The 26,017-nt window shown below is 53.8% G+C and overlaps 1 protein-coding gene across 38 annotated transcripts in view; it reads right to left on the bottom strand.

The window, feature by feature from the left end:
• Positions 1 to 4,116: 4,116 nt before the first annotated feature.
• Positions 4,117 to 26,017, bottom strand: part of EPB41 (erythrocyte membrane protein band 4.1) — a 69,939-nt gene continuing 48,038 nt past the window's right edge. For 5 of the 38 annotated variants that reach the window (XM_071799242.1, XM_071799229.1, XM_071799228.1 and 2 more), the window contains 11 exons: positions 24,894 to 25,105; positions 23,371 to 23,427; positions 23,211 to 23,255; positions 22,356 to 22,418; positions 19,265 to 19,444; positions 9,548 to 9,991; positions 8,246 to 8,374; positions 6,952 to 7,053; positions 6,432 to 6,512; positions 5,592 to 5,699; positions 4,117 to 4,926 (listed from right to left, as the gene is read on the bottom strand). In XM_071799242.1, coding sequence (XP_071655343.1) covers positions 5,601 to 5,699; positions 6,432 to 6,512; positions 6,952 to 7,053; positions 8,246 to 8,374; positions 9,548 to 9,991; positions 19,265 to 19,444; positions 22,356 to 22,418; positions 23,211 to 23,255; positions 23,371 to 23,427; positions 24,894 to 25,105 — 1,412 coding nt within the window. In that variant the 3' untranslated portion in view covers positions 4,117 to 4,926; positions 5,592 to 5,600. The other 33 variants (XM_071799235.1, XM_071799238.1, XM_071799225.1 and 30 more) reach the window with 29 other exon arrangements.

Genomic DNA, 26,017 nt, shown 5'->3' with positions numbered 1-26,017 from the left:
TGCACCTCTGGGTCCTGGGTCGGGGTCTGAGATGGAGACCCGAGAAGGGCCGGGGGGGGGCAACGAAGGGAAATGGCTTTGATGGGACCTCCGCGAAGGAACCACTGGTGTGGGGTCCAGGGGCTGGAGCTCGGGCTCGGTCCCTTGGGGCCTGTGGGCGGCCGCTGCCTCCGCTGGTGTTGGGACAAAGGGTTTGTTTGGGATTTTTTTACTTGTTTGCATCTCTCCAGATTGCCATGGAGTTTGTTTACCTAATATTTTCCCTTGCTTGTAGCCAGGCGAAATGCCCCAGGGCTCCGGGCTGGGCAGCCGTTGCAGGCTGATGGGGAAACTGAGGCACGGGGCTCAAGGGGCGCGATAGGGCTCAGACCCCCCAGCTCTGGGCCAGGGTCTCACCACCCTCAGTGTAACGTATTTCTTCCTTGATGGTGATGCTGTGGCTGCTGAGCGGGGGACTGACCGCCCAACGCGCAGCCGAGCAGCAGTTTACCCATTTCTTGGCAGTTTGTCCCCAAACACAGTGTCTTCGGAGCTGTGGTTTGTGCCAGGCTGGGGCTCGTCACCCTTATCTAAAGGAGCTGGGGTTAATTAAAGGGCATTTTGGCGTGACCCTAATGGGGTTGGACACGGTGATGTGCACTGGCCTGGGGAACAACGCGACGTTCGATTCCGCCTCGTCGTTTTAAGGCAATTGAGCTGCTGCGACAGGTTGGGAAAAGCAGCTCCAGTGGCGGCCGGTTCCCAGGTACCTGGGGCCAGTTGCTGTGGTTCCTTTGTAATTTTTGCTTTGAGGTCCAATACTTGGAGAGGCTTGGAAGTGAGCTGGCCCCGGGCAGGGTGGCTGGAAGATGTGGTGCCTTGTCTGGAGAAGTTCGAATTGATGTTGCTCTTACCATGTGGATACAGACACGTGCACGGGCAGCAACGGGGCTGTGCAACCCTTCCTCTCCTCTCTGTGGGGGAGACTGAGGCGCAGCGGGTGGTCCCACAGGGGTGCTCGTCCCGTCCCGTCCCCAGCCTCCAGCCGCCCCAACTGGCCCAACTGCTCTTGCTCTGTGGGGCTGGCGGCCGCAGTGCCGCGTCAGCTCCGTGCTTGGTGCTCCTGTCCCTCCAAAAGGTGCTGCAGCCAGAAAAAATGAGACAAAAACCCCCAGTTCGGACCACGTTCCTGCTCCGGCTCAGTCACATCCGCTCGGGCTGGGCGGCAGCTGCGGAGCAGAAACGCACTGAGCTCACCTCAGCCTGCAGCTCGAGGTTCGGTGCGGGAAGATGATGCTTTGAACCTGGAATCTGGGGCTCCTTCTCAGCCCTTTCTGGGGGTTCTGGTCCCGCCGGCTCTGCCGGGGACGCGGTGACAGGTCTGGCCGAACTGCCCCAAAGCCGGGCCGGGACAGACGGGAATGAAACGGGAGACGGTTTTGTTTGAAAATTTATTGAAAAATGCAATACAAGAAGCAATACTGAACACTTATGTCTAAACGCTACGGCACCTTTCCCTTTGATTTACTATGAAAGTCCAAAATAAGCGCTCCCATCACTAGGCAATCTATAAAGATCTGTGAGTTTTAAAAGTTCCTATTTTTGTAAAGGATGTAAACAGCCAGCCTAGACAACTCGCCATTGCCTTGGACAACTTTACAAAGCTCCTTCATGTTCTCAGCTAAGTGATTTTTGTCGTTTACAAGCTCAGTCGCTCAGACGCTGCCCCCCCATCAGGGCATCGCTCAACCAGGGCAGAAATCAGCACCCCTGGTTTGTGAAAAGCAGGAGTCAGTCCCGGGCCAACACCTCGCGTGGGTCAGCGGCCGCCGCCCGGCAACCGGAGCTGCCGTTCCAGTTTAATGGAGAACGTGAGCTCCTTGCCTTGCTTTCTATAAAAACATTCATTCATATATAAATAGCTTCCATATAATGTATATTATACAATCAAGACAGTCTCTGGGTGAATTTGTGGAGTGGGAAGAGCTGGGAACATTCATATAAATAGACGTGACTTAGCTGGTTTGTCTCTAGAAATGACGCAGCACGCGGAGAACCGGGGACTGGAGAACACGGGGGGGGGGGGAAGGGGCGCGGGCAGCCCCCCCCGTAGTCACGGCCCCCCCGTAGTCAGAGCCCCCCCGCAGTCACAGCCCCCCATAGTCACAGCCCCCCCGCAGTCAGAGCCCCCCCGCAGTCAGAGCCCCCCGCAGTCACAGCCCCCCCGCAGTCACAGCCCCCCCGCAGTCACAGCCCCCCATAGTCACAGCCCCCCATAGTCACAGCCCCCCCGCAGTCACAGCCCCCCGCAGTCAGAGCCCCCCGCAGTCACAGCCCCCCATAGTCACAGCCCCCCCGCAGTCACAGCCCCCCGCAGTCAGAGCCCCCCGCCCCGGCCGGGGATGGCGGCAGCTGCTGCTCACAAGTTCACCTCGTGCCGGGGGCTCCGGGCGGGTCCCGGGCCCCGTGTCGGCCGGAGGGGAGCAGGCGGTGGCCGCACCGAGCCAGGCCACGGCTCGTTTAAAAATGCTCGAGGAGAAGCAGAACTTAGAAGGGGGAAGCGTGAGAACACACAACCTGGAAACGGCCACCCAAAACCCAGGAAAAAAACAAAAATAGGGTTATTCTAGTCTGTGGGTCCTTAAGAAGGGGCGTGCACGCCACGGTGAGCACATCACTTCGGAAAGGAACCACCAGCAGGTTTCTCCATCTAGAAATCCCCTGGTCAGGCTGTTGTGTTGTGCTCGGGGCACAGGACACCCCGACTGGACACCCGGGGCCAAGTTTCAGCCTCACACCCTGTTCCTCCAAACCCTCCTGGCACCCAAGCGCCTTTAAGTGCTACGGGCAAACTTAACTGACCTGGTGCAGCTCAGCAATCCCTGAGTGCCGGCTCAGCGCGCTCGTCTGCTCCTCGGGGGGAAGGAAGGGCTGAGCAACAAGCAGCGAAGCGCCTGGAAAGGGCCCGCGATGGCGGGCGAGGCAGGGGCCGCCCGGCTGGGCTGGGGACAGCGGGGCCGCGGGCTCTGCGCTGCGGGGAGAAGGGGAAGGGAAGGGAAGGACAGGGCTGTGCAGACAGGAACAGGAAGACTTGGTCTCTGCACTGCAGCTGTGGGCCGGGGATTCCCAAAGTCCCCAGCAGAGCATCCCCGAGGTGACCGCGCACAGGGCCAGCGACACTCGCAGTGAAAAGCCCAGCGGCTCCAGTGCTTCCAGCATGGTCTCCAATCAATGCTGCAGCTTCGTTACAATTGCACCTGACTGTGAGAAGCTGCAGCAGCCCCCGTGTCTCTCAAAGGCTGTTTGCAGCCTGAGCTAAATCCAGTGCCTCCTGAAACACACGATTCAAATTTACAATAGCAGAGAGCGTTTCTTATTTGCCATTTTCCTCCCATCCTGGACTGAGGAGCAGCAGCAGACTCTCCCTGCCCTCAGCTATCAGTGTGCCACACTCTATAGATATGTATATAAAATCACAACCTCAAAGTGTACTGAAGTGTCCACAAGTGCCTGGGCAGACTCCTTACAAAAGCTTCTTGTTTTCTGGTTTTGTTCTCTTTTTAAATTTAAATGCTGGAAGGAGAAACCAGGGCACGGTTGAAACATCTCCCTGAAGCTCAGAGGCAGCTCAGCGCCGGGCGCTGTGGAGGGAGCGCATCCGGCCCCAGAAAAGACGTTTTCTGGTCACCCCCGGTAAGCTCAGCCTAAAGATGCAGACACTTAGGCCTGGTGTTTCGTTCCAGCAAGGCAGTGATGAACCAGACCCCTAAGCCAGCGTGGAAAAGGGGGCGGCAGCACCTTCCACATGGTTTGGTTCTATCATGACCAGCAACACCTGGTACACCCTAAGATTTCTTGTTCAGCCTCTCCAAACACAGCCTACAGGCCTAGGGAGGATTGTCTAAAGGGTTTTAAATTAAGTGAGAGTAGGATATAAGCCCTGGTACCATGTTCAGCTTTAAATAGCACTGAGGGGACAAAAAAAACCCAAGAACCCATGACTTACAAAAAACCCCAAACCCTAATTTAAATATCATGAACACAAACAAGTGAAAAACTATGACACCGAAAAAACTGAGTTACTGTGAACGCTGCATAGCCTACCTTAATAGCATTCAGAGTCCAAACACCTTAACACACACTTCTAGGGCTTTTTAATGTAACAGCATGGGGCTGGCAGCAGCCGGCAGGGAGCGGGGCGGGCGAGCGGCTGCCCCGGTCCTCGAAGCTCTACAGGTCACAGTATCAGATTCCTGAAGCGACTTCCAGTATTCCTTACATCTACAGTCAGCTATTAGATGTGTGCATAGGCTACACCACAAAACCCTAGTTGTGCTCACACACCGGGGCCCGAGACCCAACGGGGAGGAAATTCAGAGCGAAGGCTCAAGCTCCCTAGAGCTAAAAAAAACCAAAACAAAACAAAAAAAAAACCCCACAAACACACAAAAAATAATAATAATTAAAAAAAAAATGAAGAGGCAATTGGAAACACCACACGAAACTGAAGTCCCGGATTTCGAGCTGGCTCCCCGCGGGACCCGCGGCTGGCGGAGCCGCACGCGGAGCCTGCACGACGTGGCTTTGTCTGCGGCCCCCCCGCGGGCGGAGGAACGAGGACTCGAACCTGTGACCCTGGAGCCCCGCGGGGCTGCAGCTGAAGAGGCGGATGCGTGAGAGGGAATGCAAAGTCGAAAACCTGTAAAAAATGCTCAGTACAGTCAGAAACGTGGCAAACTTCTGTCACAACACGTATAAAAAATCCAAAACCCTATATCCGCCAGGATCCAGTGGAGTCTGGAAAATCCCAAGTCAAACGTCAAAGCGCAACTCCTAATGCGTGATATGAATGTCTCTGAGCGTCAAGTCTTGTAAATCTGAGGTCTCTGTGCTCCAGGTAGTTTCTTGGTAGTTTTGCTGGTGTCTTTCTCCTGGCAGGAGCGCGTCCTAGGGAGAGAAGCACACGGTGAGCTATGGCTGCACTGCTGGGCCACAGCGGAACCTGCTCCCTGGCCCGGAGAACGGAAATCAGGAGGTGAGAGCCACCAGCAGCACCAACACCCCCCAAGGACCGTGTCTGAAGAGCCACAAGCCCAGGAACCCTTAGGAAACGCGCCATTTGTGTTAATACTCAGGTCTGCAGAGTTAAAAAGCTCAGCTACAACGTCTGTTAAACCACAGTCTCCTCCCTCACTGATTGTCTCCAGCTCAAGGTCACCCAGCACTGACGGAGAATCATTCTGGTTGGAAAAGACCCCCAGGGTCATTGAGTCTACCCATAGCCCACCCCTGTCCTGAGAACCTCCTGTCCGTCTGTCCAGCTCCCCAGGGATGGTGACTCCAGCACTGCCCTGGGCAGCCTGTTCAATGCCCCACAGCCCTTTGGGAGAGAAACTGTTCCCAGATCCAACCTCAACCTCCCCTGGTGCAACTTGAGGCCGTTTCCTCCGAACCCAAATGGGGCTCATCAGCTAACAATAATAATAATAATAATAATAACAATAATAATGTTACTTAAAACTCTGACTGTGTTTAGGCCCTGAGACTGCGCTGAGACGGAGCCCCCGCCGTGGGGGAGCAGCACCTGCCGCCCGCCTGCCCTCCCCACTTACACAGCCCGGCTACTCCTCGGCGATCTCGGTCTCCTGGTGCACGACCACTTTGGTCACCGACATGTCCGGGTGCTGCTCCTTGGCCGCTTTTATCGCCTGCGCTAGAACCTGGGAGAGAATCACAGTTCAGAGCGCGCCGGGGGCTCCTCGGGGCCAGGGTCTCAGTGCCAAAAGGTTCTCTCATGTCCAGCCTAAATCTCCCCTCTTTTAGTTTCGTCCTGTCACAACAGGCCCTGTTCAAAAGTCTGTCCCCATCTTCTCAGACATTTTCTCTTGAAATTAATAAACTAGTTCTTGTATGAATATTCTCCAGCCCCATGATACTTGCAACTAAAATTAAATTCCAAGTATAACTCTCTGGTGACAAAGCCACCACCTCCCACCCACGCCAGAGGCCAACGGGGCCGCTCATCAGAAAGGTCCCACATAAAGCTGATGAGATTTAATGCGGGTGCTGAACGCTATGAAATGACTTCTGGCACAATACGGCAGCAATAGCGCTTCAAAGTCACCAGAAAGTTAATGCGCATCACCCAGATGTCAAGGAAAATTTTTTCCCCCCATATTTTTGTGGATTTAAAAAAAAAAAGTTGCATTTGTCCAATCAAACTTTTGCTGCCAATACCAGAGCAGAATTCAGCTTCGCTGGCCCAGCTCTGCAGCTCCGCACTGTGCAAAAGGAATCAGTGACCAAAGGCAGCTGTGAAGGTTTCCTTCTACCCCAGCACATCTCCCTGGGCTGTTTCCCTGCGACGTTATCTTGGGCAGGCAGCCTGTCTGTCTGTCTGTCTGCTTCGTGCCGGCTCTGAGCAGCCCTTCGGGTCATGCTCGAGCTCCTACCTGGTCGTGGTCCACGTCTGCATCTCCCGTGATGACAATCCTCTTCTCAATCCGCGTCTCCGAAATGCCACCTTTGACAGTCTGGTACAAAAGGAGAACCACTGTTAGTCTGGAAATGAAAAGGCACCCGAGCGCACGGGCTGCCCTCTGAGGCGGCGTGCAAACCAGCGTCACCAGATCCCGCTGCCGCAGCACCGCGTCAGAACCCCGGGGGAGCTGCTGCTGAGCAGGGAAAAGCTGTCAAACACTTATTTCCTTACGAGTGACCCAGGTGGAGTTGTGATTCCCGTGCGGCTCTCCCTGCCATCCTGCAGGGCGGTCGGAGCCTGTGCCGCAGGCTGCGCTCCATACAGAACACACAGACAAAGTTCAGCACAGGCAAACCTGGGACCCGCGGGCTTTGTTTCAGGCATTAATCACATTTCTCTGAAAAGAACTGGGGTTTAGGCTTTTTCTCCGTTATTCAACGGAATGTCTCTCTCTATCACGTTCAGTTATTTCTGTTGTCTGATCGAGTTACCTTTGTGATCTGCGTGGTGGTGGTGCTGCTGGTGGTCTCCGAAGTGATGGTCTGAGCCGTCAGCAGGATGCCGGGGTCTAAATCTCCATTGCCACCATCCGTCTGCGGGACAGAAGGACAGGCTGTCAGTCCCGGCACAAACAGGGTCTGCACAGACGAGAGCAGGATGCAAACCGGGGACAGAAACTCCACCGCGGACCATGGGACACGAGCTGATCCGCAGGTCACTCAGTTCCCATCCTGCGTGACTCGACCTTTCCAGGTTTGCCAAAAAAGCCTCAAATAAATGATCCTTTCCAACTCATCCTGGCCGTGCTGCCCGTGTCTGGAAGGGCCGGTACCTCCCTAAGGAACAGTGTCCCCAGCACGGCGCTGGGACGATATCTGCAGTCACCACAAGGTGGGACCCTTTTCCACACACCAGGCGCCAGGCGCGCAGGGCTGAGCTCTGCGCCGCAGATGCACCGTTCGCTCTCACCTTCCAGAGGCTCCAACAGCAGCAGCCACAGCAAAACCCCGTTCTGCCCCTGCTGGCCGAGGAGCAGGGCGCTGCTCACCATGCCCATGTCTGAACTGCTCCCAGGGAGATGCTGAGCAGCCACGGGACTCCTCGGGAACCCCAGATTATACAAGCGTGGGTCATGGGGTACCCGTAACCAAACTCGCACCCCGCGGGCACTGCACCCCAGCAGCAGAGCATGGGCTGCTCCTACTATTGTAATACCAACCACAGCTACAACAAATACACTAAGCCTCCAATTCTCAAATACGTAAGTAAAACCTCTTTCGAACTGAGGACTAATTTTAACCTCAGCTATGGACCCGCACCTGCATATGTTGGTATTGCTCCACTGGTATTTCTAGTCTCCCATCACCAGACCAGCACCCTGGTTGCATTTATGCTATATTTTGTTTCTCAACACCTGTCTCAGGATTGGAACCTAAAGGACAATCCAATCATCTATAAACCAAGTTCTAAAGAGGCAGAAACAGCAAAGAGAGATGGGAAAACAAGGCAGAAAAACACCAACTCAGGCTAATTCCACGCAGTCAAATCTACATCCTGAAGCCAGCAGTCGCTGAAGATGATTCTGTTTGCACACACATCTTAAAAACACAATTACTCTTCAGGGACAGCAAGACCTTGCTGCTCTAAAACCACTGGATGAGCCTGGAAGCTGTGTCCGCAGCACTGGTTGGAGTCTGTGCTGCTGCCCCATCGGGGAGATTCACGAACAAAACGCTCGCTTCAGCTTAATTCAGCCCCTGGAAAATGAATCGGAACACACCTTACCTGTGCAGCTTCGTAGGTGATGGTCTTCGTCTCCGTGTGGACGATGGGGACTTCTTTTGTGGGAATTTCGCTCTTGAGGGCGCTGGACACGTCGGACAGGGTGACCGTCTGCGTCTTCACCAGCGGCGGCTGCGGACAGGGTTCAAAACGCCCCGTGAAGAACAACGCGGCACCCGCACGGCGGGACCGCGGCGCTCTGACACTGATCTGATAAAAGCGCTGCGGGAAGCAGGCTCAGCCCGCCGGCCGCTGGCTCCAGGGCTCTGTGACACAGCGCAGGGCGAGGGGAGGGCTGAGCGGGCAGAAACGTCCGCCAGAGCTCCCCACACCGCGCCCGGGGTCACCGTCCGGCTCTAAGGGTTTGTCCGGTGTGTCACGGCACCACCGAGAAACCGTCTCCGCCCATTAGGAACTTTCTGATTACTGGGAGCTCATTGCCAGCTGCCAGTAAAAGGTGACCCTCAGCTACTGATAATGTCGAGATTAACACAAAGCCCGGTCAAATCCAGACTTGCTCACAGCTGAGCAGCTTTATCTTGACTGCACGTGAAACGCTGTTTTATTAAAATCCTCATCAGATCCTAAGTCCTTTAACTTTTATTAAATCAATGTCAGAGAAAACAGAAACACAACATCTCAAAAGAGAAATGGGGGTGGGAAAAGAGAGAAATCAGTTGTTCCACCACCTGATAATTACCCAGAAAAGAGACCAAGTTAGTCTGGACCCACGGTGTCGCCCCAGAGGCTCGATGTCTGCTCACCACCCCCAAACCTGGCAGCCGCCACCACGACTGTTAGCGGGGAAGCGCACACCCATTCGATGGCAAGCAATTAACGCCAACACTGGAGCAGGCACAACACACCTCCCGTGTGGGGAGCACGAAGGGGACACCAAAGCCCATGTTCGCCATGGACAAGTACGGTCGGCAGCGCTTCCAGTTTGCTCTGTTGCGCTAAGGCTCGGTCTCCAGAGCAGCGGGAGACGGCAGAAACCTTAAGGAACTAAAATTACGTGCCTTTGGAGCCTAAATATTTCCCTCTTTGGGGATGTAATGGGATGCTTTGAGCAAAGAAAGGCGCTGTGGCGATTATATTTAATGCAAAGATGAATTGAGAGGGGCTCATTTTAAAGCAAAAGGTAAATCGAGAGGGGCCTGTGTGCGCTGACTGCGGGACATTAACCGGCTTATCGCTCTGAGCAAACACAGCCCCTCGGTCCGTGGCATCTGCTTGCTGCAGTGTTTGGGGTCCCGCTCCAAAGCCAGCCCAGGGTTTGGAAGAGCAGGTGCTGGGGCTCACTACCTGGAAGCAGCGAATGACCACGGGCAGCCTGTCATTAACATCCGAGCCATTAACATCCCGGTCGTGCCACTCGCCATTTAGCTTCCTAAAAGCAAACTCCTCTTCGCCATCCTGCTTCCCCCGGGAGGCGGCAGCAGGGCTGGCAGGGGCCGCGGGCCCACAGAGCTCCCCGTGCTCCTCCGCGTCTGCGCAAACCCCCCTTCTGCATCGCGGGTCCTGCTCCTGGGTCGCGGGGAGGCTGGGAGTCGCCTCCTCCTCCTCCTCCTCGCCGCTCGGGGAGGAAGCAGCGCAGTCCCGGCCGGGGGGAGGCTGGGGGGCGGGCGGCACCGGGGGGTCACTAAGAGCTACCGCCTGCTCTGAGCCCCCCCGCGCAAAGGCAGAGGTGAGAGCGCTGCTCTCCGGCGCTGCCGCCACATCCTCTCGGGACAGAAAGTCACTCATGTTCTAAAAAGAAACGAATACACACACAAACAAAAAAAAGGCCAGAGAGAGAGAGAGAAAGAGCGTTAGGGAGAACAGGAGGTCATGGAGCACCAAGGCAAAGCAGCGGTATCTTACAACAATCACATCTCCCATAACGCATGCAGCAGCGGGGACGCTTGGAAACCTTTGTGCTCCGTGCTGGATCCAGTGCGCTCGCTGACACGGCCTTCCCGGTGCATTAATAACCCGCTCCCTGAGGAATTCAAACGGCTCTGCAGCCGCAGAGGAGCCGCACCAGCACCTCCTGCCCGGCCTGGACACCGCGGTCGCTCCGTGCAGCGAGGGGGGCTGTGCACGCTCACCGCGACGGTCGGCTCTGACCGCACCACAGGAAACGCGGTTTCTGACCAAAACCCCTTCTGTGTGCTCCCCAAAGCTTTATCCAGCTCCCACCCTCACTTTGCCAAATGTAAGATGTTATTCTATGGCAATATTCCACAAAACAGAACAGGAGCGGATGTTTTTAGCCTTGAACTGTCTTCATTTTGCTTTAAAACCTGGATTTATATACTGCCAATATACTCATCTCTCCTTAATTATATATGCTAAATCTTGCAAATTAACCATAAGATCTCGCGAAGATGCAGCTCATCTCCTGGAGTTCAATGGAAAACGCCTCGGGAGGAAGATTTCTTTACGTACCGGCCGGGGAAGGACTTGAACCAAGAGGAAGAATCACAGATAAAACAAAGCAGATTAAGCAGCTTCACCAACACAAATCCATGTAAGAGACAAACATTTGTATCCAGCTCCCTTCTGCAGAGAGAATGGTTTGCATTTTGGACACGTCTCGTATGGTAAAAGCACAAAGGAAGAGAAAAGCCGAAATGAAGCCTGTAGTGTAAATAAATCGCTGTGGGTAGAGCCAAGCGCAGCAATGAACATGCAAACTCTGCAGACAATGAAATCCTGATAAGATCAACTGATCACAAGCACTTTTCTCTCTTGCCTTCCTGTTCCACTGGTCAGAAAACAGACGAATGGAAAGGTGTTTGTCAGATTAACTCAAAGGTATTTGTTTCTAGATAAAATAATCTATTTACACACACTTCTTTTTTTAGATACAGCTATGTTTGTTCCTGTATTTTAAAATGCAGTTTGCATGTAGGTTAGAAAATACTACGTTATAAAAAGCGCCCTCCCTAGGAATTGGAGCACCCGTTACAAATTCCGATCTTATCAAGATTTATTTTGATTTGCAGGCGCGTTCTCGGGTTCAGGGCCCAGATCCGCAGAGCTCCAGGCCCCTGAGCCCCGACACCCGGGGCTGCAAACGCCCCATTCCAGACACAGCCCACCCCAGGGAGCCCGAGACCAGGCACCAAGCGGAGAACGCGAGAGCTCGCGCCAGCCGTGCACGGTGCGAACAGCACACAGGACAGGGTGCGGTGTCCAAGGAAAGCAATGGGCTCGACGTGGATGCAGCTGAAACGCGACCCTGCGAAATATGGATCTTTGTGCACCCGACGCTGACAAACACTGAGGATATTGCTCAATTCAAGCATTAGCGTGTACAAAATGACACAGGACAACTCAGACCGGGGATAAATTAATAACAGGCTTAATTGCACGGCTGACACCAGCGACCAAAAGGATTTGTTCTTCTTAGAAAGCGGGTTTGTGTGCGTTTGTTCTGCCCGCATCGTTCCCAGGAACGGCTGCTTGGAGCGGCTGTGTCGGACGCGCCGGGGGCCAAGCGGAGCGGTTTGTGGAGGCCGGCGTGTGCCCCCCAGCCCGCGCACACGCGCTGCTCCCCAGAAACGCTCCACCAGCCCCTCCGGACCAGACCCCCGCCCGCAGGACACCACGGAGCGCTAAAGCCACGTCAGCCTGCAAAGACCTTTTCTAAAAATTGATAGCAAGATGAAATTACAGTGCACGCCAACTCCCTACAGCCACCCTATTAAATCCTATACGTTCAGGCGGGTTAGCAGCTCCCGGTCCCTGTTGTTTGCTATGGCGCCGCGGTGCTCTGCGCTGGCGTGTTATTAGGTCATCCCCAAACAAGCACCCGCAGGAGCTGCCGGGCTCGGTGAGGCCGGCGACACGCACGAGCTGATGATGGCGATGATGCTTTGCAGTGAACCACACTCACCAGCGAGCTCCCGGCAGCTGACGCTCAATCTCACCACTGTGCAGCATTGGGGAGAAAGTATCAGAAAGCAGAAAACAAGAGATGCGGATTTTACAGTACCTGCCATGCCTTACAGAATTTCTTTACCTTAAAGAAGACTGAAGTTTAAAAGCTTAGAAGCTGTTCAACAAACACCCGGTATTTGAAAATGATGGCAAATACCCACAGATTTGCATTTCGGGGCTGATTTTTTAATTGCCATTAATCTGATAACAACAGCCCGACCAGCCAGTCAGACGGATAAGAGAATCTGACCCAAGTTAAAGTAAGGCTGGAAAATACACAGCATGCTACAAGCTTAAAAATATTAAACTTCCTGTCATGAACTAGAGTCCCAAGATATTACACGGCGCAGCAGCCGCTTCCAATCCACCACATCGACTATTGTGCACCATAAAACAACCTCCAGATCAATACTTAAGTTATTTGAATAAGGTTGCTGAGCAACATGACGCCAGAAGCGTTTCCTGCTGCATCCAGCCTGCCCCCCCGCCCCTTCCGCGGGGCAGGTGCCCTGGGACGGGCACATGGAGCTGCGCACGTCTTATTCCAAGCGTCCTCTGCAGAGGAGAAGCTGCTGGGGCACTGCGAACGCCCCTGGAGCAGCAGCAGGGGCGGACACCACTGTGCTCCCAGGGCACCAGAGAGCAGCAGCACAAACAGGTTCGCTGCCCTGCGATCGCTCGAGCGCACAGGACAAGCCAAAGAGCTTGTCCAGGAGTGAACGATCTTACAGAAGAAAGGCTAAAAGTCAAAACAAAAACGGCTCTGGATCCAGGCTCGAGACACAACCTTGGGCACCTCCAACCAGGGGCTCATGCTGCACCGCCAGGCAGAAAGCGGCGGCTAATTAGGAACGTGGCTGCGTCACTTACAACACCAGAAAGGAGCACTTCTGTCCTCAGGTGAACGCAGCGCTCAGGAGAGGCTCTCGCGGTTGTGTTGCGCAGGACCCGCGACGCTTTGGCTCTTGGGACAACCTCCTGCACATGACTTTTCCTACTGTTCAGTCTCAGAAGCGAAGCGGGAGAACGTGTTAGTGTCACATTCAGCATTCGGGACAGAGACGAACCTTTCTGACCCATCTGCAAACAAAGTCTTTCTTAAATCAAGCTGGATTTAATCTTCAACCGAATTATTCTGGCCAGGTGGGGAGCGTGCATTGGTGACAGCCGCTCCCAGCAGACCCAGCACCACGAACCCAGCAGACCCAGCACCACGAACCCAGCCTGGGATCTGCTGGCTGCTGGTTTGAGAAAGCAATACCGGGGGTTAGTCCAAGGGAGCTGTTAACGCAGGTCGAGTATAGCTTTTTTTGTTAATAAGCAGTGGAAAGAAGAATCTGATTTGCAATAACATTTATTAATGATAAATGTACATATTTACAAAGAAAAATCTGAGAAGAAATACAAAACCGAAAAAAGTGTTCCAAAAGAGAGCAGTTTGGGTAAAAAAGAAAGTGTTTTCAGTGCCCACAGACGGATCCAAGACGACCGCTGCGCCGCTGCTGGAGACCCCAAAGAGGCACAAACCCAAGCTCGTCCTTCCCTCCGCCTTCCCCCGCCATGACAGAGGCAACCAGGGACGCCAGAGGAACCCCCACCGCGTCCTCCCAGGTCACAGAGTCACGGAGGGGATGTCACCCCCCCCACGTACAGAGCAAAGAGTTTCTGAATGAATCCATAACCCCAACCTGGGCTAAATTCTTCTGGAAAGCTCCCTACATCAACCAGTCTGAAGGCTGGAAAAGGCGCCACCAACTCAAGACCAGGAAAAATGAAAGCCAATAAACCGGTGGAACAATTCTCAGAGTGACAAATCACTGACCCTCACCTGAGACGAACGACACTCTGCCCACGGCCTTCCCGAGGACCCGTGGTGCGGACACAGCGAGTCCAGCCCAACCGCGGTCCTGCAAACGCCAGCGAGCCCTCTGGAGCCATGGCAGGGAAACCACCTCTCCTCATCGTCTCAGCACAGGAGGCAAATACTGAATATCCAGTTTTCGGGGTCGTCACCAGTTAGCGCATGAACGGCAAGGGAGGACAGCTGGGCTCAGCCTAACTCCGCAGCCCACGCTGACACGTGCCTGGTCCTCAGTTCACGCTCCACTGACCCACGGGGCAAAGCGGCACCCAGCAGGAGATGTGGACCATCCCCTCATCTATCCGTTCACTTTAAATAATGGAAAAGGGATGTTATTTTACAGTAACGCAGACTCAGACACCACCGATGATCATCACGAACAGATCCGATACCAAACGCAGCCTCAGAGTTGAATCCAAGTTCCAAGCAATCGGCTCTGGCACTATTGCACTATTGTGTTTGATCTGAGGTTCAGAAGAGCTGATACTGGCGTAGGAAGAGTTAGAAAGTGAGTTTCAGGATCTGACCCCCGCCCCGTCCCCGCGGTTGGTGAGGACGCGCACCGAGCTCCACGCGCGTCCCCAGGCGGGACGCGGCTTCCGCGCTTCAGCCTCCAGAAGCGGAAGGCTGTGCACAAAGGCAGTGTATTAAAACGGGAAGAACGCTCTCCGATGAAAACTCAGCATCCTCACAAAGTAAAGACCTAAAGGCACAAACCGGTGAACTAATTGGAGCGAGTTACAAGAGTAATCGGAAGGATTCCCGTGAGACTAAAACGAAGGGTTTCACTAGCAAGTCACGCTTCTGAGACAGCATTTAGAGAGCCTCAACCGGCACACGGAGAGCAACAGGCGGCCCGAGCGGTCCGTGACACACCATGGCCCTTCGGATCAGACAGCACATGCCATACTTCTGCCTTTTTCCAGCAAGCTTATCTGCTAGCTCCCTAAATAACACCGATACAGCTCTAGAAAGGGCTATAAATACATGTATTTATATATATTCACACATTTCAGTCCCTGCAGTAAAGGTCTACCCCCTTCTCCTCCGTGCCGCCGGAGCAGCGCCGCTGGCGGCACCGGTGGCCGTCTCACCGGGCAGCGTCCGCGCCGACCCTCCCGAGCACGCAACACAAAGCAGATCCCTATCGAAAGGAGGCGCGTTTGGCTCAGTGCAGTCCCGTAATCACTATATACAGAAAAGAAACCCCTTAGACACAAAGTTCCACCTTCCTCCGGCTCGCAAACCAGCCCAGCGGGGCAGCTCCTCCTGGAGCCTACGCGGCTCAGCCAAGTAATTTGGATAAACATGAGCATCATCCAGGCGTTTACATTTGTAGCAATAAACAAGCAGCAGCATGCACAGTTCTGTTAGGGAAGTCAAGAAGATGCATGGCTTTGAGACGGGAAGCGCCTCCCGGCGCGGCGAAGCCCACACGCAAACAGGGACGCACGGGGGGGCCGGCCACTCCAGCCCTGCAACCTGCGCAAACCCGCCAGTCAGCTCCAACAAACTAAACCAAAACACACCTGAAGTGCACCAAGAGCACCGGATTCAGAAAAACCATTAATCTACGTTTACAATAAATATTTCCTCCTATAACACGATGTATTTTCTTGGAAATGAGAACATGGAAATCTGCGACGCTTTGCCAAAGGCTTCCCCCGCCGGGAAAATGAAAAGCTGCCTGTCCCTGTCCCTAAGTTAACGCTTGATAATCAACACTCTTATTTAAACGCCAATCGCAGTTTCCTGGAGGAGGAGTGGTTATGGATTGGATTCAGCAGATCGCTGTAAAGCCTCTTTTGGTTCAGTATCAAATGCTCCCCAGCTTGTGAACATCTCACATGTAAAACTAGAAGCTTCTAAGCAAGTCCTCAGCAATTGCCACATGGCACCAACAGGGGCTGAGGCAGCAAATGCTTTCTCCCACATATTTACACTCCTCTTCCAGCAATCGGTAACGCAGTTCAGAGAATTTGGTTTCTTTACGCTAGGGAACTCGCAAAGGGACCTGGGAATCCATGACCACTCCTGCCAGGTCCCGACGGCAGCGACAGCGACGTGCAGCGGGACTTCGCACGACGGCGAAACGCGGGGATCACAGACCAGGACAGGGGAGATGTGGCAGAAGCTACAGCCAAGACACTCAGGAGCTTTGGTCTGGAGGTTTCAACCCGACCTCAGAGAAACAGCAGCCACCACACAGTGAGCGCCACGACCAGCAGAAAGGACATCACAAAGGGAACGCGCGGAGAGGGAAACAGGCTAGAGTACAGCTGACAGCTTCTGAGGGCTTTCTGCTCTTCAGGAATCGGAATAGAAACCTTTGGCAGAGTTGTTTCGCTTGCCGGCCGTGGAAAGGCTGTCTCGGTAGGTATTTCCTGCTGTTTTAGCTTCTCTTCATCCTGTACTAACAGAGGACGCTCCCGTGTCTGCTTTCGTGGTAGGAGATCAAGAAAGACAGAGAGAGATGAACAAAAATGACAGATGGAAAGCGCCCAAAAGTGACACTTGGAGGTGTGCAAAGCGTTGGGACAGCTCTGTGCTCAGCGTGAGGACGAACCGCCCCGGAGAGCGGAGCCACAGGCGCAGCAGCCTCAGGGTGAGACTCTAACCCCCTGCAGAGCTCCTGGGCACCCGGCTCCCAGCGCACGCGGCTGCGCCTGCCCCGAGCAGCCTGCGCCCAAACCCCCGCGCGGTTCGGAACCGGGGTGCCTGGGGAACAGTTCCGAGGCCTTAAGAAATAGAAATGGTGTCGTACAAAATGTGGCCTCCGACAGCTTCCTATCCTACAGTGCCCTTAAAAACAGCGTGTGTCAAATACCGCCAAACACCCGGACTGCAGTGCGGATACAAAATGCTATTTTCAAAGTTCTGATAAGAGTATCAAAATTTCGAGTGTTTTGAAAATTCCACTGGAACAAGTGAAAAACTGTGAATCTTACAAACCGCAGGTGGCACGGGGGGGACGGCAACGGGAGCCCTGCAAACTTCGGAAATTTTGCTCCGCGTTTTAGCACTTTTGTTTCTGGAGTCTGAAGAATGTAAAAAAGAAGAAAAAGGCGTGAGTAGCTCAGCACGGGGATCACGCGAGGGCTGCAGCTTCTGCCGGAGAGGGAACCGACCGGGACACGCTCCTGTCCGGCCGCTCTCCGCCCCTCCAGCGCCGCTGCCCGGCGGAGCCCAGCGCACTACGAGAGGAAGAACTTGGCTCTGAGCTCCCTGAGCTGCGCCAGCCTCCTCTGGTCAGCGCGGGGCTTGGGGACCGGCTCTTTGCACACCCCGAAGTGGTGGGAACTGGGGAGAAAGCTCGGAGACTGGGCAGCAAAAGAAAACAGAAAATGCAAGAGTAACATGGTCATTAAAACAAAACAGAACAGAAAAACAGAAAGGAAGACAACATAAAAAGAACAGGGTACAGTTAAACTTTCGGCATTGCTTTTCTCGACGAATACACGGTTATATCTCTCATGCAGCTTTTTCGAACCAGCCATGCACCAAAATAAGCAAAATCGGAAGCTGCAAAAGCTGCAGCAGTGCAAAAGTCCTCTCGTGTGAGGGGTGAAACCACTTCACGCAGCCAGAGAAAAGAAAGTTACCCAGCAGCTGCTGCTGAGGTTTGCTCGGTGCCACTGCAATAGCAAAGTCTGGCTCAGAAGCAGATCAGCTTTACCTCGAGCCCACCAACCTGTCTCTCGGAAGATAGGACAGTGACTTTCTTGACCTGGACACACAAAGCGCGTTAAGGTTCAGTTGTCTTGCAATAAAACATTTTGGAAAGCAGAAAAGCAGCCCCTGGCAGAACATCCTTTGGGCACCACCAAATACACCGCCACGGACAGGGACACAGGATCGCTTTGCATCTTTAACTGATTTACCATCCTTAAACATGAAGCGATCTTTAGTAATCAATGATAAATAACAATTAAGAGATTTACCATCCTGAAAGGTGTAGGAAAACACCCTATCCGGGAGGTGCCTGGTGAAGATGCGTTTCTGCAAGTTCACAGCAGAATGTGACCACTTGGGACAGGCTAAAATTAGGAGTGAATTTCCAGAAATGCAAAGCCAGGGCTGGCACCATCGCTGCTGCAGCTGTGGGTGTGGAACACGGCACCCGGTTATCGCCAACAGCAGCCCCCAAGACCTCACGGGCAGGCTCCACGCAAGAAAGTCTTCAGAATAACCAGCAATGGCGCTTTCGAACAGCAGCTGTGGAGCTGGAGAGTCCCTGCTCCATCCCACCCACATCCACGGGCTATGACTGTCACGGCCCCTCGCGATGCTTTGAGGAGCCTGTAGCCACCTTGGCCACCAAAGCCTGTTGTCTCAATAACCCTCGTCCCCTGCAAGACGAGGTCTGAGTAGGAAGCAGCTCCCTCGCACTGGTTTGAAGATCAAACGCCGGCCCATCTGCAGCGCCGGGCCGGACGGGGAGAGCGAGGCCGAACCCAGGCGGCGCTGCGGCCTCTGCAGCCAGGACGCCAGCTTTCAGTTATAACAAATAAACACTTCTGTTGTTTAAGAGACTGATTGTAACGGGCTCTAACTACCGTTTTACTCACAGGCTTCAAGTCTGAGGTAGGTAAGGCCAATACTAAACAGAGAAGGTGTGTGTTATCCAAGAAGAAACCAGCTGGCAGACAGATCTCTGCTGCTGCAACTTGCTTTCTTTGAAAAATCACCTTTTTAAGGCAATTAGCAGAGAAAGCGAATGTGGCTACTAACACCGCTCCTAGAAGGAGGACGGTTTTCAGCACGCAGGAACAGCCCCGCTGGAGCCGCCTCCGGAGCACGGGAGCGCGGGCAGATCCACCCGATCAACCGGGTGCAAAGGGACTTGAGAACTGACACCACCGACTGCTTCTTGTTATCTACAGTATTATCTCGGAAGTAATAATTCCCCTTAATTCAGGTATTTGCAGTTTGGAGACTGCATTTCCTGGCACCAGGAAGAAGCCGGTCCCCAAAACAGCCATGGGAAATGAAGTTTAGCACCACGGATGGCGGCAGCCCTAGGAAAAGCAGCATCGGAACCAGGTGTGGAATTCCTACGTGCTTTTCTACCAAAAAGTCCAAATCACATTTTTATGATACTGCAGCTAAAGCTTCACTTCTCTCAGAGGCCACAACACATTAGAAGTCAACACTATCACAATTCACTATAACCGAAGACTGCGGGGAGCTGAGGCTGAACCCCGGTGGCGACACCGTCCCCCCGCGGCACTCACCCCATCCGCTCCCGTGGGAACCTGCCCGTTGGCGCTGAGGGCTCGGAACGGGGAGTGAGCGGACAGGCGTTTGTCCCATTCGCTCGGCCGAGGCTCCGGGACGGACTCCATGAAGTTCTTCTTCAGCTCGCTGATGTTGGCGTGGTGCTTCTTGATTTCCTCTTGTGTCTTATCCAGATCCTATCAGGCAAAAGGACAGGATAAGCAAAGGGCCGTGGAGGCGGCCCGTGCGATGGCCGAGGCTGCCGCATAGCAAAGCTGCGCTGAGCAGAGCCCTCACCGGCTGCATCGACAGCGCTCGCACGGCAAACACACAAAGGAGCGTCCCCTCTCCTGATCAATTCACTAACGGGGATGAACGGCCATCGGCACGGAGCGGGACGTGCCACCGGCTCAGCTCGAGCCACATCGGAAGCGACGACGGCTCAGCTGTCACCGCATGGCCTTGCCCCATATGGGATTTTTTTAATTGCAATAGTATATTTGTTTGGGTTATTTACTTTAATGCCTTTAAACTGGGTGGGTTTGCCTTCTTTTCACTCTGCTAGCCTCAGTATTCACGGGTACATGCACTTAGCGTTTAAGAAAATATTTTCCAAGCTTTATTTATTCTCTTCCTACCTATTCCTTCTTCACCCTACACGAGTTATCTGTGCTCCCAAACACCCCACTACACCCCCGCTTTCGCTTCATCCCTCCGGGAGCTGCCACAGGAGGTTTCAGGCTCCTGAAACGGAGCTGACAGCCCTTCAAAAGCCAGACTGAGGATTCGCTTAATGCCGGGTCCACCAAGAACCTCCTGCTAAAACGCCTCATCTGGGAAAAGCCAGATTTCTGCTCTGTGCAGCCAGTCCACAGCAAACGCACAGACCGCAGGGCACGCCGGCTCTCTTCAACGGGTTTAAAAATAGCTGTTCTCTGCAAGCAAACCATTGTTTGTGGAAAACAAAAGCTCTTGCATAAAATAGGCTGAAGCCAAACAACAGCTTTTCTGGACAGCGCCAAAAAGCAGCAAGCCTCATCCATCAGAAAGGGGGAAACTGAGGTCAGTAAAAGCATCGCTGGGAAATTGTTGCTATCTTTGTGCTTTTAGCTGGACTCGGCCCATCAAGTTCAGAAGGTGGGAGAGCAGACGCGTCCCTAAAGGGGGGTCCCCTGACACCTGCGTCCCTGCAGCTCGCCCCGGACGCCCGCCCTCCCGCGCCGGATACGGCCCCGAACGCCTCGTGTTTAGCTGGGAAATCAGGAGCAATTTCTCCCCAAAGGGCTGTGGGGCATTGAACAGGCTGCCCAGGGCAGTGCTGGAGCCACCATCCCTGAGGGCTGGACATGGAGATGAGGGTCTCAGGGCATCGGGCAGGGACAGGGGGGTTTGTGGTTGGACTCCATGACCATGAGGGGCTTTTCCAACCACAATGATTCTACGAACAACATTTGCTCTTTTTGGCACGGTTTTGGGGGAAACAAGAGGTTTGGGCTCCGTCCTGGATGAAAGCACAAGGCAAGTGCCTGCGAATCAGGGGAAAAAAAACAGCACAAACAAATCTGCTGAGGCCGCTCCTGGTTCAGAGCAGAGAGCGCGACCACCGGCACCCCGAGCGCTCCCAGGAGGGTCTGCAGAGCAGCACAAGCCACCAGGAGCCACGTGGAGCCACAGGGGTCGTGAGAGCGTCTGGAGGAACGAGCTCGCTCAGGCGTGAACACTTCTGATCTGCCCCTTTTCTGTGAGAACGCAGCGCGCGGTTATTGAGCACAGGGGCAATAAATGGCTTTCAATAAAATCAAGCAGTAACTTCAGGATCTGCTGGAAAAATACCTGATCTGCCAAATGCATGGATTTAAAAAACAGGGAAAAAAAAGGGCTAAAGGGGTGGGTGGGCTGCGGGGTCAGTGCTCTTCTAGGGGAGGGCTGCAGCACCTGCAACGGAGCCGGCGGGGAGGGAGGGAACGGGCTGGGTGCCAGAGCCAAGCGCTGCACTAACGGGAAAACCCGCGCTCCAGAAGTGATGGAAAAGCTCTGTTTGGGGCTGGGGAGATGGAGCTGCTGGAACTGGGCGAAGGAAAACAGCAGGCGCAGCCTTCGCAGCGTCCGGCGGCGCCAAACCCTGCCCGGGGAGCTGCAGAGCCAGGGCATCGCGTGGGCCTGAGCTCCATGCTGCAGCGCTTAAAAATACAATGATAACTTAAAAAACCCTGGAAAACACTCAAAAGCTGCAAAACTTTTAAAATTGGCATTTGGAGAAGGCAGTAGGGACACTTCAACTTCCAAGAGATACCAACAGGGAAACCCTCCAGCTGCTGGTGCTGCACGTTTGAGGAGAAACACGGAACACAGGAACACAGGATCAGAAGCCACAGAACACCTCCCATAACACAGTGTATTAAAAACATAAATAAAATATATGATTGGCATGGTCTGCTCGGAGCCCGTACTGGGGGAACACCAGGGGTAAGGGGCTCCCGAAGCCGAAGAGAACGGCTCTAAGTGCGGGATGAAACGGCTTCTCGCCCGCTCCCAAGCCACCCAGAGCCATGGGTCCCTGTGTCACGTCCGAGGGCACCTGGTGCCGCTGCAGGATGGGGCTGGGAGAGCGAGAAGGTGCTGCGGGACGAGAAAGCACCGGGAGAAGGATTGCGAGGCCACGAGCATCGCTGCAGTGTCCGAAGGGAGAACGCGCTCCTGCCTGAAGCAAACGGCCGGGACAGCACGGAGACTGCGATCTCAGTACAGCTTATCCTGAACTTCGTATTTTCATAACTGTTCCCCCAGAACAATCACACACTGCAAGCAAGGGGGAAGGTGCGAATGAGCCCCCGCGGGTCCCGGAGCTGACCAGAGCACGTGGCTCTGCCAATCATATATTTTGGGTAAGTATGAGAGAATGGAAGTCAGAGCAGAAGGAAGGACGCCTGCGCGTCGTCAGGGTGACCGTCACCATGCAAAAGCATATGTAAAACAAGTAATAAAATAGAGGACTTCCATGCAGCAGCATGCAGGACAAAGGCGGAGGCAAAGAGGAGGAAAAAGTTGAGCGCAGATGCAGAAGGTCTAGGCAAACGCAACTGAAAAAAGCTTCGAGTTCATACAAACCTCCAACATTAAATTGCTATGCCTGATATAAATGTTTTCACCATCTAGCCTCTTTGATCTTTTCTGTGAAAATGAAAGAAAAGGGGGAAACAAAAAGGAAAAAAAAAAAAGGCACAAAAAATTAAAATGTTGTTCTTGCGGGATTGACAAATTGGCAAATTAAGAGTGAAGTCAGGTCGGGAGCAGCGGGGAGCAACCGAGGGGCTGGCGCTGGAGAGCGGGATGCGATGGGAGTTAAAGAGACAGCGCCGGCACCGCCGACCCTCGGGGGGACCTCGGGGACCTGGCACGGAGCCTGGCACAGGCTGCGGGGACCTCGGGGACCTGGCACAGGCTGCGGGGACCTCGGGGACCTGGCACAGGCTGCGGGGACCTCGGGGACCTGGCACAGGCTGCGGCCCCTCCAGTGACATCGCCCGCACCCACGGCTCCGCTGGCGTCACCGGTGTCACTGGTGCCACCTCTACACCGCCTCACTGTGCGGTCTCTGCGCGTCACCACCCGTCCCGTCTGGATGTGTCCCCTCTTACTTCATTTAAAAAAGCGATATACTCTTCGGTTTTTTGCATTTCCTGGAATGCACACGAGAGTTTTCTTTGGTTTCCAATTAAATTTCTTACAGAGAAGCAGAGAGAGATTTTATAAACCAAACCGAGTGCGTTTCTCTCAAAAATTCACTTGCATAATTTTAGCAATCAGCTGTTCGTTTTGAACCATTCAATAGTTGTAGTTTAAAAAAACCCAAACAAAAACGCAACCCAAAGCGCACGGAGAACGCGGAGCGCTGTCTTTTTAAACGGCTACGGGTGCATGAATGAGATGGCAAATGCTCTGGTGACAGCTGAAGTGGCTGACCTTCCTCATCCTTATCAGCTCCTCCTCTTTCTCTGCAGGCGGCTGCTGCGGGGCAGTGATAAAGAAAAGAAGTTGTTGGTTCATTTAACTGTGTTGAACCTCAACATTTTAACCTTAAAAAAAGAAAAGTGAGCAACCTAACTGAATGATTAACACAAACCTGGGGCTGGTCACCATTCGCGGTGGGTACTGTGACCGCAATGTGCGTTTTCCTCACCTACATTTAAGAAATAAACGGGTAAAAACATTTCTTGTTAGTAGACCGTTCAGTTTCAAAGCGCAGCTGCGCGGAGCTGGTTTTGAAACGCCGGGCGAACATGCAGAACACCAACATGCGGCTCCCGGCGGAGTCAGCGACACCCGGCGCTCGGGGCTGTTAGTCCGGGCACACCGCAATAATCCCTCCGGCCTGAGGATTATTCGCATGTGAAACCAGAGCTCGGTGCCAGGCAGTGTTTTCAAATTCCACTCGCAGCCGGATCTCCCAGGAAATCCTTCCCCAAAGCAACATGCGCAATTAACGCCGACCTCGGAAACAGGATTACTTGTTGGTATTGCGTTCACAGGGTCAATGAGAAGAGTCCTATCTATAAAATCAAACCTAACACCATAAATTACTTGCTGTCCACAAGCAGAGAGCCAAGATAGTCTAAACACTTCACGGAAAGTGTTCTATGAAACTGGATTGCCAAGCATCCTGCAGGAGAAAGCAGCGGTGGGCATTAAATAAAGTGAAGCGGCTGCACTGCAGGATCAGTGTGAATGGGCACGTTCAAATCCACAACCTCCTCCCACAGCTTTCTTTAAAGAAGAAAACAAACGGTGTTTAAGCATTTAGGGAAAACCCTGTAACAAGTGAGATGGGCTGAATGGAATTCCCTTATTCTGGGTCTGACGCCAGGGAGGGTGCGCGGGAGCGCGGCACAGCGACCGTCACAGCGCGCTCCTCAGCGCCATCCTGACCATCTCTTCGGCTTCTTAATTTAAAATTACAGGTCACACAGGCCACACGTTTTTTAAAGCAACTCTCTTTTCTCCATCTTCATCTCCCAATCTTAATTAGTAGTGATCTACCCAGGAGCTTGTCATCCGGTACCCACTGCGTGCCATAGTGCAGCAAAACCGTGGCTCCAGTAATGCTGAGAACAGCTGAATACCGAGAGTAATGTAAAAATGGTATCTCTGGGCACAGCCCTGCTGCAACAGGGAAGGTTTCAGTCAATACATTTGCCGAATATTAAGGCCACTGTAATATGTAATTATTTTCACTGAGGAGAACAAACACACACAGATCAGCATCAGCAGAGGTCTCAGACATTTGTAGAAAGTTCAAATAATGTTTTTAAAAAATCGTTTAAACAATAACCCCCAAGATCTCAACACGTTCGCAGCTCAGGTTTTAACCCGGCGCGCAGGTCGCGCTCCTGTGCGACTCCCGCCGGGTTTCAGCCGTCCACGGGTAAGCTGCTTTAGTTTGACCGCAGCCACCAAACCCCGCTGCCCTGCACCCCCAGGGGCAAGGCTGGGATGTCCTTCGGCCCCAAATCCCCATTCCTCACCCCGATCCCATGCTTGGCCGAGGGACCAACCCCTCGCCCAGGGACAGGGCACAGAGCTGATGCTCGGGGAAGTTTCTAGAACCGGATCTCCAGCTGCCTCCAAGCAGGCTCGGGTCTGACGTACCTTCGACGCGTCAGCCGGCTCCGGTTTGGCTTTCTCCAGTGGGATTTCTTCCCGTCTCACATCGGGTTTTGCTGCTTCCTTTTCTATTTTAGAGGCAGCGACCACGTCCTTTGAGCCAGGCTTAGCTGGGCCCGGCTCTGCAGCGTGGCTCTGCGCGATGGCCGGGGCCGAGGTGGGACGGGGACTCCTCTCGGGGGTGATCACGGCCACTGCTGAGCATGGGGGACAGAGACAGGGACAAGGGTCAGAGTTGGTGACGCTTCTGAGGCACCGGGCAAAGTCCTCCCAAATTACAGCGCTGGTGTTCAAAATGAAAGGGAGGAGGAGGGGAAAAAGGGAAAAGAAAGAAAGATGTTGAGCAAAGCGGCTTGTGCGTTTAGTATGGGAAAGTTGAGGTTATTTTCCTTATGGTTTAAACAAAGTAAAATAAACCCCACAGCAGATGGGTTACAAAAGCAAGCTTGCACTCTGCAGAGAAGCCACACCAGAAAGGCAAACCTGTTTTTGGCACCATCCATCGATTCTGAGTCCTTTACACACAACAGACACAAAAGTCCTTCCCGTATGGCCACTAAAATAGAAACACTTAAAGCTGAGCTGAGTTCTTCGCTCCCTGGCATCTCCTCAACCAGACACGGATGGTTCGTGCAGCGGCACCACGGGCTTCCCAGCCACTCAGACCAGAAATGCACTAAATAACCAACACGCATTCATCTACACAACTTCACAGCATCTTCCAGGTGGGTTTCAAGGCAGGTGGGGCTGCAATGGGCATCTCCTGCTGCCAGGAGACAGCCAGCACCTCCAGCACCTCCAGCATTTCCAGCATCTCCTGCTGCCCGGAGACAGCCAGCACCTCCAGCACCTCCAGCATTTCCAGCATCTCCTGGTGCCAGGAGACAGCCAGCACCTCCAGCACCTCCAGCACCTCCAGCTGCCAGGAGACAGCCAGCACCTCCAGCACCTCCAGCATCTCCAGCATCTCCTGCTGCCAGGAGACAGCCAGCACCTCCAGCACCTCCAGCATCTCCTGCTGCCAGGAGACAGCCAGCACCTCCAGCACCTCCAGCATCTCCTGCTGCCAGGAGACAGCCAGCACCTCCAGCATCTCCAGCGCCCCCAGC

The sequence above is a fragment of the Patagioenas fasciata genome, chromosome 25, assembly GCF_037038585.1.
Source record: "Patagioenas fasciata isolate bPatFas1 chromosome 25, bPatFas1.hap1, whole genome shotgun sequence".
NCBI classification, from domain to species: domain Eukaryota; kingdom Metazoa; phylum Chordata; class Aves; order Columbiformes; family Columbidae; genus Patagioenas; species Patagioenas fasciata.
This window is presented reverse-complemented; position numbering and strand designations above follow the sequence as displayed.